The sequence below is a fragment of the Semicossyphus pulcher genome, unplaced genomic scaffold (assembly GCF_022749685.1).
Source record: "Semicossyphus pulcher isolate SPU_LCO1_2020_fin unplaced genomic scaffold, fSemPul1.0.p SCAF_10, whole genome shotgun sequence".
Classification (NCBI taxonomy): domain Eukaryota; kingdom Metazoa; phylum Chordata; class Actinopteri; order Labriformes; family Labridae; genus Semicossyphus; species Semicossyphus pulcher.
In genome coordinates, this window is record NW_027211604.1 from 22,636,261 (window position 1) to 22,650,299 (window position 14,039).

At 39.1% G+C, this 14,039-nt stretch overlaps 1 protein-coding gene across 1 annotated transcript in view; it reads right to left on the reverse strand.

Moving 5' to 3' along the window:
• rabep1 (rabaptin, RAB GTPase binding effector protein 1) overlaps window positions 1–13,569 on the reverse strand; it is a 33,067-nt gene extending 19,498 nt beyond the window's left edge. The window contains exons 1-7 of the mRNA XM_069669362.1: window positions 13,453–13,569; window positions 8,547–8,675; window positions 8,008–8,211; window positions 6,292–6,452; window positions 5,959–6,078; window positions 2,536–2,671; window positions 727–905 (exon numbers count right to left, since the gene is read on the reverse strand). Coding sequence (XP_069525463.1) covers window positions 727–905; window positions 2,536–2,671; window positions 5,959–6,078; window positions 6,292–6,452; window positions 8,008–8,211; window positions 8,547–8,675; window positions 13,453–13,498 — 975 coding nt within the window. The 5' untranslated portion in view covers window positions 13,499–13,569. The remainder of the gene's footprint in view (window positions 1–726; window positions 906–2,535; window positions 2,672–5,958; window positions 6,079–6,291; window positions 6,453–8,007; window positions 8,212–8,546; window positions 8,676–13,452) is intronic.
• Between the last annotated feature and the right edge of the window lie 470 nt (window positions 13,570–14,039).

Sequence of the window (14,039 nt, forward strand, 5' to 3'; positions counted from 1 at the left end):
ATTTGAGTTAAAGTTGTAATCTGAAGATTTCAGTTTCGTTCTCTTTGGCGGCACCTATAAATAAATAAACGGTAATAGCGGTTCCCACCGCACACTTCCCAGATATGCAGACAGTGTCGCATGTGTCACATCCACATTCATTGTCCTCACTGACGGTCGGTTCCCTTTTTAGACTGTTTGTTTTCAACTGAGCGTCGAATTTGTTTCTTTTTCTTTGGACTTTCACTTCTTGTTGAAGTTGTATCTGTAGTCATCGATCTTTTCTTTGTTTGTTCAGCCATAGTAGATTACTGTTTACTCGTACACTCGGCAGAGACCGGAAAAACAGCTTCTTAGCTCCGCCTACCCTCTCTGGCAGACCAACCACTGCTGGGTGATGGAAAACGCGTCACTAACTTGGCGCCGCTTGTGACTTTCAGCTTTGATCACAAACTTACTTCATCCGTTGCTTCATCATTCTTCTCACTTCTGGGTGACCTTTCCTCTCTTCTAATCAAAAAGCAGCTCAACTGTATTCATTTTATCCCTGCTAAGATGCTTATATGTCTCCGTAAGAAGGATGGAAATAAATTATCTGTCAAACCAGGGGCTCAAAATATTGGCTGAACACTGAAAACTCAATATTTTACATAAGAACGTCACATATTTCCATAATCTGCATAGCCTCTCCAGAGCAGATCTCCTATAAGTCAAAACACTGAGACTTGTGTGTGTGTGTGCGTGTACCTGGTCTTTCTTCTTCATCTCCTCCACCTGGCGGAGCTGTTCTGACGACAGCACGCTCTCTATCCTCTGCATGTCCCTCATGAGGAGTCGTTGGGACTCCAGGAACTGGTCGTTGGCTCTCTGCCACGTGTGTTTCAGCTGGTTGTGCTGCTGTCGCTCCAATTCCAGCTTGTGACACACTGAGACGCCAAAAGATAGCAGCAAGAGACAAACAAAGATAGAAAAAAAGAGGTTGTTTTACCAGAAACACCAACATTTCATCTCAATTTGTCTACAGTTTATAAAAAGAGACAGCTTTATGTTCACAAACACTATAACTATTATCAAATGAATAGAGGAATCAGGAGGGATCTCTTATTAGTCCTTTCCTTTTTTTCATGTTTTTCTTTATTAAACATCAACTAAGCCTACGAGTAATGTTTTATGACAACCTTAGTCCTGTTATAGCAAAGTCTGGCGCACCTGCAAAGCATCTTCCCCATGTTAAACTCCTCCAATAGCCACTATGTCAGGTTTCATAATTAACCCAACTGTTTAAGACTTAAGACTCACATCTATATGCTTCTTTTCATCATCTCTGATATGAAAACTAGAGATAGACCGATATGTTCAGGGCCGATACCGATACCGATTATTAGTAGTCAAGGAGGCCCATAACCGATATTTGAAGCCAATATTCATTTGCAGTAATGAAAATATTGGCGTCAAAATTTTGAATAATACAAACTCCAAAACTTAACTTTGTTTGAATGTCTTTAAGCATATGCATCAGAGCCAAAATAACCCAGTTTTAAATTGATCTCTTATCGGCCATCGGATTAAGAAAAAAAAAAAAAGAATTAAAATAAAAAAAAATTAAATTAAATTTAAAAAAAAGGCAGATGCCGATATGCGCCGACAATCGGTCTATCCCTAATGAAAACAACAGTTTTATAACATTTATAGCGATAAAACATGTATCATGCTCCTAGATCAGTTCAGAACTCACTTAGTCGATCTAAAGGGCAATTGAAAGAAGCTAATTGCCATCAATTTTGATAATGGAATAAACGAATCAGTTATTTTTCTGGACAAATCTCCAGCTTCTGGTATCTGCTCCATAAATGTGAGGATTTGCTGCTTTTCTTGGTCATTTGGGGGCGAGACAAAAGAAGCAATTTGAATCACATTTGGCTTTGGGAGACAATGATAAGCATTTTTCACAATTTGTTACATTTTCTATCAGCAATTTATGATGAAACTAAACGCCAGATTAATTATTAACAACAATAATCTTGAACTTTTTCCCAGGGTGGGAAATAAGCACCAGCCAACAGCCTCATGCTCGTAATATATTTAAGTGGCTGGTAGTTTTCAGACAAAGAATTATGATTAGCTGTTGATTAGCTGTTGAGTGACTGGTGAATTTGAGCATTTATCTGTCAGCAGTAGATGTTCACATGTAAAAAAAGATGATTAGCCCCTCTGGTTGGAGCCTTTGTTCTGTTCTGAAACTAAAGTGCACAATAAGACATCTCTCCTGCCTCGCTACTGAATCACACGGGGCATCAGTAGGGGAAGTTGTAACAAAATCTGACGCTTCACATATGGTGAAACAAGTGAGATGAAGCAGCATGTATTTAAAGGGAGCTGGTGTAGAGAGCAGCGTTAGTTAAAAGGGGAGTGTTTCTGTCCTGAGACACTAAAGAATGGAGCTGTTTCAAATCCACAGTAGCAAAGAAAATATAATTCTTCTGAAGCCTCCAACACAACCAATCTGTTATAATTTCCTCTACTTATCAAAGGACTTTCATTAAAAAGCATAAGTACCTTCATGGAGTTCTTTCCGTAGTTTCTCTGCATCTTCCTGCAGGACAGACTTCTGAGTGTTCAACACGGCCACGTACATCTCCAGGTCCGTACGACACGACTTCTCAGCCTCAAGAACGTGATTGAGTTCCTTCACCTGTAAAACAGAAACATCAAGCTCTGATATCTTCTGTTATCTTTCTTTTAGAAACTTTTCTATCAGTAGCTTTGTGAAAGGTTGCTCCTCTGTGATGTACAAGAGAGAGAAAGAGAGACAACACGAAGCAGTATTATTTGATATTTTCTGCTTTGGTCTCCACCAACTCTTGAGGGAAATGTCTGGCTCTTTAGCGGCTAAATGCTCCACTTTCTTTACCAGATAGTCTCTAACTTTGTCTGTGTGCATACAACATTCATATCAGAGCTTTTTCTCTTCCTGTTCCAGCTGGAAAATGAGCTGTCAAGAGAGCTGAGACTAGAGCCAAAACTGTGAAGTTGCTTTATAACCAAAACAATAAGCTGGAGCAAAGATCAACAATTCAACAACATCTACTAAAGTGAAAACAGATCCATGTAATCATATTGAAGATACGCCTTTATTTTGAAATTCCCATCACACATCCACAGCTCAGGAAAAGATTAAGAGACCACTCCAACTGTTCCTTAAATCAGCATCTCTCTCTACATGTCATGGCCAGCCCAGTCCAGATCTGAAGCCCGTTGAAAACCTCCTGAATGTGATGAAGAGGACGATGGATGGTCACAAGCCATCGAACAAAGCACAGCTACTTGAAGTTTTACACCAAGAGTGGCATAATGTCAAACAGCAGTGTGAAAGACTGGTGGAGAGCATGCCAAGATGTATGAAAGCTGTAATTTAAAACCAGGTTATTCCATCAAATATTGATCTTCTTCCTGAGTTAAAACTTTATCCAATAAAACCAAGTTAATTTTGCACAAACCTTTAAATAGAAGAACCAGAGAGAAACATATTTTTGCAGTGGTCTCTTAATTTTTTCCGGAGTATGTATGTCACTTGCAAGCAGCCAAGAAACAGCCTGATAATTAACCCCCTTCTTGGGAATAATTAGCAGGGTTGAAATATTCAGTCAGCAGAGGAAGCTCATGTCACATGGAAACAATGACAGAATTAGAAATAGAATACTCAGGGGAAACACAAAAAAATAACCCAGCACCTAAAACCAAAGTACAGTATTGACCTTCGTTTTGCACTTAAACTCAGAAATGTGTTACTTTTTCTTTGTATTAAATAGTGAAGAACTTTTTCAGTAAAAAAACAAAAAGGTCAGTAAAACAATTGCTTAATCATATTTCAGTTGTTTTTTGTGAGTTTGTATAAATGTCTATTATTGTATAAAATAGCCTTGTATCATTTCATATATATCACAGGCCCCTGAATTAAGTATAATCAAACTCATATTATGGCAGACTTTGTGATATCAGCAAGTATTCATATATGTAGATTGGATATATAGATATAAGATTCGTATATATAGTATTATCTAATTTCCCCTTGGGGATAAATAAAGTAGGCTACTTCATCTATCTATCTTTCAACTATGTAATCGTATAATATGAAATATTCTTAACAGCAGGGGAAGCTGCAGAGTCTGGTCATAATTCCCTTTTGTTATATCACAACAAGTTTTCCATTTACTAGTAGTTATATTATCTATTGTCAATATATTGTCAAGGTTTTTGCGCTGGCAACGCCCACGATCTCAATTTCAGAGCGCTTCTCGTCGGTGTTACTGTTGCTAGGTTACGAAAGTTGTTTGGCAGCACTTCCGCTTCCCTCGGTAATGATCAGTAAGTCTTTAAATTGCGATCGAGAAAACATACAAACAAGGGAAATGAGTCTTGACCTGGAGTTAGCAGCAGCTCTACACCTGGAAACTGTACCCTCGAAAAAACGAAAAGGTACGCTTCTCCTCTGCCAAAAGTTGAACTACTTTCAGCTGAGAGCTCAGCTGCCACCAAGGCCGTTTTTTGCGCTTAATCTTATTTGCGATGGATTATAGCTGGGCAATAAATATTAAAACATCCATTAAAACTTCTCTGCACCTGTAGACTCACAGCTGTAGTATTATAGTAACACTAATGTGGCTAACTGCAGTGCATTCACTGTTCACTGTCAAACCACAACCACTATCTAACCACTACCATTAAATTGCAACTGCCAACATTTAACTGCCACTTTTCACGCCTAGATCTGGTGAGTGCTTATGACACCAAAAAACATTTTATGTTCTGCATGAACTTACAACTGTATGTTCCATGAAAAGTAGTAATAGTGGTAATAGTGCACTGCAATGCTCCATAAAACTCCTACAAGGATATACAAAGGTTGAATCACAGACTTTCACAGGGGTCCTGCAGGGCTAAGTTAAAGTTTGAAAGACTGTTAAAGGCCTTTTTACTGCCTCATAGAATTCTATTTAACACCTGTTTCACAATCTTACCAGCCAAAGTATAAAAAGGTACAAAGAAAAACCAGTACTAAACCAGTACTATATTTATATCATTGTTTGTCAATGCTTTCAAGCTGTAACTTTTTGAAAAATATAATTAATACATTTTGTTTACAGGAAAACTTTTAATTATAATTTATTACAAAATATTAAAATAATTGAAATTTAATATGAACTTTAAATCAGGTCAGAGGTCCGTTCAGTGATGGTAAAATAATTTTACTCATCCTAACTTAATATGTGAATTTCACGACCGACAAATCACTGAGCAAAACACCTTATAAGCACTTTTATTACCTACAGCAGGAAAATAAAGTGTTTCCTTTGTAAATTAAATTAAATATTTCTTTTTGAAGAGAAATTCAGACTTTGTAAGACCGGGTGATGCCGATTTATTTTTATCAAATGAAGCACAAAGCAACAACTCAAACATTGCCTACATTATTACTGTAAAATTTGGTGTATAAGACGCACTCACCCTCACACCATCAACTTTAACGTAGGCTGCTAGCTACCGCACCAGTAGCTAGCAAGATTGCAAACTCGACATGGGGAAAACAGATGGTAGGCTATAATTTGTGTGTGTTTTAAATGTTTTTTTTTAATGAAAAGAAATTTAAATAACTTGTATACACATTTTTATTAATAAATAGCTATAGACAACCTTTTTCTCTCTAGGATACCCTCCAAAAACAGGCTATGTTTTATATCCCAGTGCGACTTATATTCTGGATTTTACGGTATCATATTGCATCTATGTTTCCTAAAGAGTACTCTAAGTGCTGAATGTCTGAAGCAGCAGAAAGTCTTTCCACTTCTAATACAAAGAACCTTTACAAATTCAATTTACTCAGAAAGGGCAGCTGCCACGCCTGGTCAATATCATGCCCGGTTAACATCATATTATCCTCTCATTTTTTCCAGCTGAATCACTGATTTAATGGTGACTAACCTTGGAGGCCTCCAGTTCCTTCACCCGCTCCTCAGCTGTGCTCAGCTTCGCTTTCAGGGCTGCGATCTCGTGCTCCATGGGCATCACCACCGAACGCAGCTTCTCTGCATCCTCCTGGGCCTTTAAAAGGTTTAATACTTCATCATTATAAATCTGTATATGTGTACATCTGCATTCCAGACAATGTGTTATCTGCTTTAACTGCTGCAAAAGATGATACATCATTATTAAAGAAAATGCATTTTAGTTTGTAAACCTTTTGAACAGTACATTGACGACCTGCACAGCTTTCTAAACACATATGAAGCAGAAAAGATACGCGTCGATGCCTACTTTTTTCATCTCGTCCTCCAGGTTCTCCTCCTCCTGGCCCTCAGTGAGGCGGCGTCTGAGCTCTCCCAGTTCCCTCTCCACTGCCTCCCTGTACTGGTTCCACTGGGCCCGCTCCTGCTCCAGACGCTGGTGGAACTGGACCTCATACTCACACACTGTTTCTGTAAAGATGAGAGAAGAGAAGATAGTAAAAATGCTGTAAGAATAACAGAGAAGATGGAGAACAATTAGGAGCAGTATTTCTTTTAACTGGCAGAGAAATCTCTTCCAATATTTTACCCCTGCCATTTTTTTCCTACACTCACCACTTCTCTGCTCTCTTCATGGCATGTTAAATAAAACTCTTTCTCTCTCTCTCTCCTCTTGTCACACCCACTCAAATGTAGAACATCTCTACTAGTTTATTAACTACTTACGGAAACACTCAAATCAAATCAGCCTGGTCCCGTTCTCGACAGACCACGAACCGCTTTATTAATAATGCAATCTGAGCACTTGTGAAAATCTTGGAATAATGAATGTATTTATACCAGGAAGTAAATCATATGGGTAGATTCTAACAATAATATTTGGTTTAAATTTCATCTGTACCATTAAAATATTTGGTGTATTTAGTAACAACAGTGTGAATTTCAGCTCTAACAGAGAGCCAAGCAGCTTCCTCACAGTCAGTTTGTCTTTATCTTAAACGTCATATTTGCTTCTGTTTTCTTTGGATTTGCACTTGTTTTTGTCAAGTTTCACAGTCTGTAGTCATTAATATTTTTTTTTTCCCCCAACATAGTATTCTCTATTTACAGGGACATAGATTTTAGGGACAGCAAGTGTTCTGGTTTCCGTTTGTACTACGCTTATAGTCCGAGTAATATTGACCAATCACGTATCAGCAGGCCGCGGCGTGTGCAGGAAAAACAGTCCGTGTGGAGAGCAAAAGCAGGCGGAACGTAATGCGCCATAATGACATCCCGGCTCCCTTCAGCGTGATCTGACGATGATTTAGTTTCTTCTTAATCTCTACAAACAGACATCTGCATGCTTACAAGTAACAATCCGTTCTAGATCCAAAATTTGAGAGAAAACTTGAGAAACATTCCCTTGATGCTGTGTCACGAAAGCCGTTCAGCATTCAGATTTCCCAACTTCCTCGAATGCATCATAAATGATCGATCCAATCTCCATTCAACAAACGAGCATTTTAAAACTTGTTTTCATCTCCTCTTGAGGACAGACCTGACAGAGCTTTATTTTGACTTTTTACAAATCTGCATCATGATTTCGGCAAAGTTAAGATCTGTTAATGAAAGTCAATCACAAGAAAAACTTTTTATTTTTCTGTAAACAAGGCAGAAAAGGAAGTCTTGACTGGAAGTTGTTTATCGCTAACCGCTGGCTACACGCCCGACATGTTGGCCGTTGTACCCAGAGGCTGTATCGTCATTAGACAATAGCCGATGGGAATCCAAGATTGCCAACATAGTAACCACGTTCTCCTAACTCAGCAGAGACCAGATGAAGTTCATAAAACCGAAGAATACTGCAATTCAACGGCTTTCATCTGTGGGCAACAGGCTGAATCATAATTGTGTTTGCGTCATTCTGCAAAATAGTGATTTAACTTACATTAATATAACTAAAAATCTTCAAGATTTTAACTTCAAAATGACACCATAAGATGATGTTTTCCACGCACAATTCCTGTAAGAGCAGCTTGTTTACCTTTCATGATAGCCTGCAGCGACGCCACCTCTTCCTGCCACTGGCTGCGGACCTGGTCGATGGCTTCCTGCTTGGTGTTTTCCGACACAGTGGCCACGGCTTTGATGGTCTCTATCTCCGCCTGGGCCTGAACCAGCTGGTCCTGAAAGGAGCTCAGCTCTAACTGGGCGCCCTCCAGGGCCACGGTCTGCCTCTTCAGATCCTCTGGGGAGGGACGAAGGGGGATCAATGATTTGATTTGGGATTTGTTTGAAAATCCAATTCTATTTTTCCAAACTTAAAAGACATTTCAGAAGATATTTCCTGTTTCACTCTTTACAAAGAATAACAATTGTGATAACATGACATCATAGAACCAGCATCGTAAGTTGTACTGAATCATGAGTTGAGTGTATCGTTATATTTGGTTTTTTTGATGTGCATTACGAGCATCTCACACAGATACTTCCTTTCTAATCAAAGTCTTACAACTTATCTGAGCCCTCCCGATAATTATTCATCTACCAAAGGTAAGCTGCAGTACACGAGTGGATCCTTACCTTCCCTGGAAATGTAGAGCTCTTTGAACTTGGCTCTTTTCTGGTTGAACTCGGCCTCCAGCTGCTGCTTGAGTTTGATGAACTCTGCCCTCTCCTGCTCCAGAGCGGCCACTCGCTGCTGCAGCACCTCTGCATGATGGAGAAAGAAAAGAGACACAAAACACAGGGCTAAAATTAATCAACTGAACATTACATGTTGTTAAAAACCTTAAAAACTGATGCAAATTCAGCTTTAACTCACGGCATAATTTCTGTGGAATTGTATCATAATTAAGAATGCAAAAAAGGCAGAACACAGCTGATGTTGATAATTAACAAGGAGTCAAATAAAATGTAATAACAAAAAGTCAGAAAAGACAATTCAGTCATTCACAATTCAGTTAAAATGCCACATATGTTGCGGTTCCAGCTTTTCATATGTAAGGATTAACAGCTGTTCTATGTATTGTATGATAGAAACTAAACTAAATAAATAAATAAACTTTATATTTCTTTGGATAAATCAAAACTTCTCAAGATGAAAGCTTGGACAACGCTTCTATTTCAGTGTTTCATATAATAATATCAATACTGTTACATGAGATTAGATATTGTCTTGGACTGTCCTTTTATTTAATGAAAAAGTTGTTTTTATGTAATTATTATGGATGCATGGATGCATGCTTGCATGGATGCATGGATGGATAGACGGATGCATGCATGGATGGACGCATGCATGCATAGATGGATGGATCGTGGATGGATGCATGGAATGATGAATAGATGGGTGTATGGATGCATGCATGGATAGATGGATGGATCGTGGATGGATGCATGGATGGATGCATGGATAGATGGATAGATGGATGGATGGATGGATGGAAGGATCGTGGATGGATGCATGGATGGATGCATGGATAGATGGATAGATGGATGGATGGATGGATGGAAGGATCGTGGATGGATGCATGGATGGATGCATGGATGCATGGATAGATGGATGTATGGATGGAATTTTAAAGGCATGGAAATTATTATTTATTTTTATGATGTAGATTTTTTCTGCTTTCTCTCTTTTATTTAACAGCCATGACTTGTGACCCCTTGCAGGATTCCCGACCTCCCAGGTTGGAAACCACAACATAGACTGTACTAGCCAAATTAAATAAAGAGTGTAACCATCCAGACGCTAGGCCAACATGTCCACTAGTACTGATTTACTGTACCTACATAAACATCCCTCCGCTGCAGATGGCTAACCACCAATGAGTCTGGTTCAGCTCGAGGTTTTTGCCTGTTAAAGGAAGGTTTTCTTTGACTTTGTTGCCGAGTGCTTGCTCAGGTTGGATAAATCAGTTCTCTGTAAATAATATAACAAAGAGTACGGTCGATAACTGCTCAATGTCATGACATTACTTTTATTGTGATTTGGTGCTTTATGAAGCACTGGTTTTAAGTCCATACTTTTGTGATTTGGGAGCACAGTCTTGACCTTGGAAGCAAAGCTGATGGAACAATATCATTGTTATATTAATGCAAATCAGGTTACTTATGAGTATTACTAAACAAACACTTTAAGTTAAGATAAAACTATAATGTCACTGAGCATTTGGCATTGATGTTTATTCTATGTCAAACCTATAGGCTATCTGTCTTATTATAACTTAAAAGTCACAGGTTTTTCCAGCATCCAGCCCAGCTGCTTGTATCGTATTTATTTCCTTTCTTATTCAAAACCAGCAGAGCGAGGAGAGAGACGACGATATCCTCAAACTCAGACAGACGAATGGAAACATTTACTAGCACAGCAGCAGCACAGCTCCCCACTGTCATGTGATAGCTCAACACACTCTAAAGCACAAATTCCAACAGCACATAATCTTAACATAAATTCACATGGGTTCTTGGTGATTTTTAGCATTCAGTGTGTTAATCTCTTTTGCACTATAGCAACTTACTTAAACTCAATACACAGCCAAGCTTTACTTCTGTGGTTTCAAGATAAAGGCTACACTATCCACACAAGCTTTTGTTGACCTCTCACACTATCTATCTTGGTCTGAAAGACTCATTCAGTCACTCAGTTTAGACATCTGCAAATATCACATGAATCAATATTGAAACAAAGCCAGTTTTTTACAAACATTCAGGACAAATTCACCTATGAAAAAATATGGATGGAGCTCAAAAAGTCACAGAAATGTTTCAACCTCTCGACACCTTATGCTTAAAACTCATTAAATGGAATATAAGACAGGTAAAGTGTAGATAGTGTTTCATTTCTGACAAGGGTTAAATAAAAACAGACTTTATCTCTGGGCATTTGTAGTATAATTTATGTGCAATAAAAACTGCCTGAAAAGTGTGAAATTACTGCTTTTTCACCTGTTAAAAAGAGCTACTTTGTCCACTATAAGAGTACAACATATAGAATCCCTCATGAAAGATGGACAGATCTGTCAAATAATTACATGTAGTGTTCAAGCACAGTGATCTTGATACAAAGGGTTAAGAATATCAGCAGCTGTCTTAAAAGCAGCTCTTGCATCGTCCTATAGAGCGCTTATGCACGTAGCAAATGTGCATCTTAGAGCACAATCAATAATCATAAGCATCCTCAAAACCTGTATTACACTATGCCTGAACCACAACCTAGAGTGAGAGTTTGCAAGACATGTTTGGGGTCTGTTGCTTTAATGTTTCAAAGAGGTTTTTGTGATTAAACCACTCTGCACGAAATCATGCAGTCATTGACACTCCATTGGATAGCTCTTGCACCAATGGGGGATTGTAAATAGCCTGAAAATGTTTTACAAACACTGATTGCCTGAGGGTGCTCTTGTAGCAGTCTTGAAAAGCCACCAGTAAATCACATTATTTTGTGGTTTAGTCATGTTTCTGCAGCAGTGAAATCGCAGAAAAAAGGGACGTTACTGTAGTGCCAATTAGGGATGTACACTTTAACTGGTTAACCGTTAACTGACTGTTAACAATTTTAACTTAATACTACCAGTTAAACGGTTAAACAAAAATGAAAATAAAATGAAAGTATTTTTTTAATATACATTAGGGATAGACCGATTATCGGCTGGGCATTTAAACAAAGTTAAGTGCTGGAGTTTGTATTATATATATATATATATCATATATATTTGGGAAGCACATGTTTTGTTGTCGTAAAAAATGCAAAATGAAACGAGCCAAAAAAGGACGACAATGACAATGTTGTAAATTATGCAATGCCGTACTTGAATACAGCGGTGGAACAAGCACAATGCAATACCACATGCAAAGCAAACATCCACAAGCATCCCAACCGGCGGGTCCACCGCAAGTTTCTCAAAAATGCGGGGAGAAAGTGCAATGCGCTCACTACGGAGAGCTACAATTAAGTGCCACTATATTGATGAGGCCTGGGAGGTTAAATCTGCCGTCCTCCTAATGGTGGCTGCACACTGCCCAGACTAACCCCAACCAACACCAACTGTCGGCGCACACCGACCCAACAGTTGATGTTGGTTGGAGTTGGTTGGATGGAGTTGTTCGAGTTTGACATGTGCAGTCGGATTTGGTGGAGTTATGGAAAGTCGGACCAATATACGCCTTTTTACAACAAACCTTAACATTCTGAGAGTGCATTCCCTTGACAACTAGCCTATACTTGCGTGCAGAACATCAGTACACAAGACCTTCGTCCATGTAAAATAAAGCAACAACTTAAACAAGAAAAAGTAGGCAACAAAAGTCTGTCCTGTCAGCTAATGTCTGCTCAGTGTGGAGCTAGCAGTTTGTTTTTCGGAACATTACAAAGACTGGAACCAGCAACTGCCAACTTTAGAATGTTGAGGTGAGTTGGGCATTGTCTGGAAAGTGTGCAGCCACCTTAACACAGAGCATGGCAGCCAGCCACACACAGATGACAACCTAGTGTGTACACTAGTTACTGTGGTGGAGACCTGGGGACTTTCCAGGAAAGTGTCTGCATGAGTTCCAGATCTATATCCAATCCAAAAATTACATTTCAATCTTGTCGGTTAACCGGTTATTAACCGTTAAGAGCATCGGTTAACCGGTTATAAATCGTTAATTGTGGTAAGATTTTGACTGCTGTAGAAAAAGGCTGAAAAGCTAGCTATCAGTGTGCCAAGTGAAATCTAACAACAAACTTATAAATGTTATACATACAGTATAGACATCTGCTTACTGCCAACAAAACTTCAAAATTTGCTATAACAACTAGATTTGTGAGTGCAAAATGTAGCAGTGAATGATGACTAACCAGACAATATTATGTTGTAGGTGTGATTCTTCTGCAACATAAAATCCTAGTAGATTACATGTACGCCCACTTAAAGCCATAACACAGATTCCCTGCAGGACCCAGCTTGGTCCACGGACCCCTGCTTGAGAACCAGAGGGAGAAACCTACAGGATCAACCTCCTGTATTATGGTCCAGCCCCCGAGTGTTGCATGCCATACACATCACATTGTAAAGGACTGATAAGGTCCATATGATCCATGTTAAAGAATGACAAGGCTGAGCCAGGCTCACTGAGGCCAGTGCCGACCTTTAGATCAATTTGGTCAGACTAGCTGAAGCTACGAGCTAACAAGCTATTCTGTAATACGACTACTCAGCTAAAGAGACAACAACGTTAGCTTGGTTATATTGGGATGTAACAGCATATCGGTCCTATTCAGCAATAAATAACTTTAGCAACTTCACACAAATTGGCTCAAGCCGATATTCGTAAATGCACTAACTGCGTAGTGTTATATGTTCAATATTAGCCAGTGACAGCCAGTGACACGTCGCCCTGATGATGCTAACTAGCTAATGTTGTCAAGGATGCAGAGGCCGCTGGCTTCGGTGCTCCCAGCCTTCAACACTCCCACCATAAAACCCCACAAACACGAGAAATTTACCGTCATGTTGGGACGACAGAGGGGGTCCCGAGGCCTGCTCGGCCATGGTTTCCTGAGGGGGGCTTGAGACTATTACCAGGGAAGTGGGATAAGCGCTAGGAGTGTCCAAGAAAACAGGCTAACATCACAACTGTTAAGCTAGCGAGGGGGAAAGAGTGCGCTTTCCGGTTGAAGTTTCAAAACAAATCGACATTGCAACTGCTCCGGGACGCCTGATTGTAGAGGTAACGTTTATCAGTACATAAACAGAGAGAAATACAAAACATTTAACCTTGGTCACCAATTTTGAGTCACTGCAAAGGTTTTATCGCCACATCATAATACTTTTTTTATTTTATTTACCATTTTATGCGTATATTTTGAAGGCAAAGGCCAATTTCCTGTAACAGGTTACTAAATTCAGCTCACTTGTATGATTCCGGTGTCACCTTTCAAAATAAAATAAATCACTTTTTTTTTAGAGAGATAGAGTATCAAGTTCGACAATCAAATTAAGTCGTCTCTTTCTCATACTGAAACGGCAAACAAAGCAATTGTTTTCAAAAATCAGCTACAATAATAATGACAACAACAACAATAATAATCAT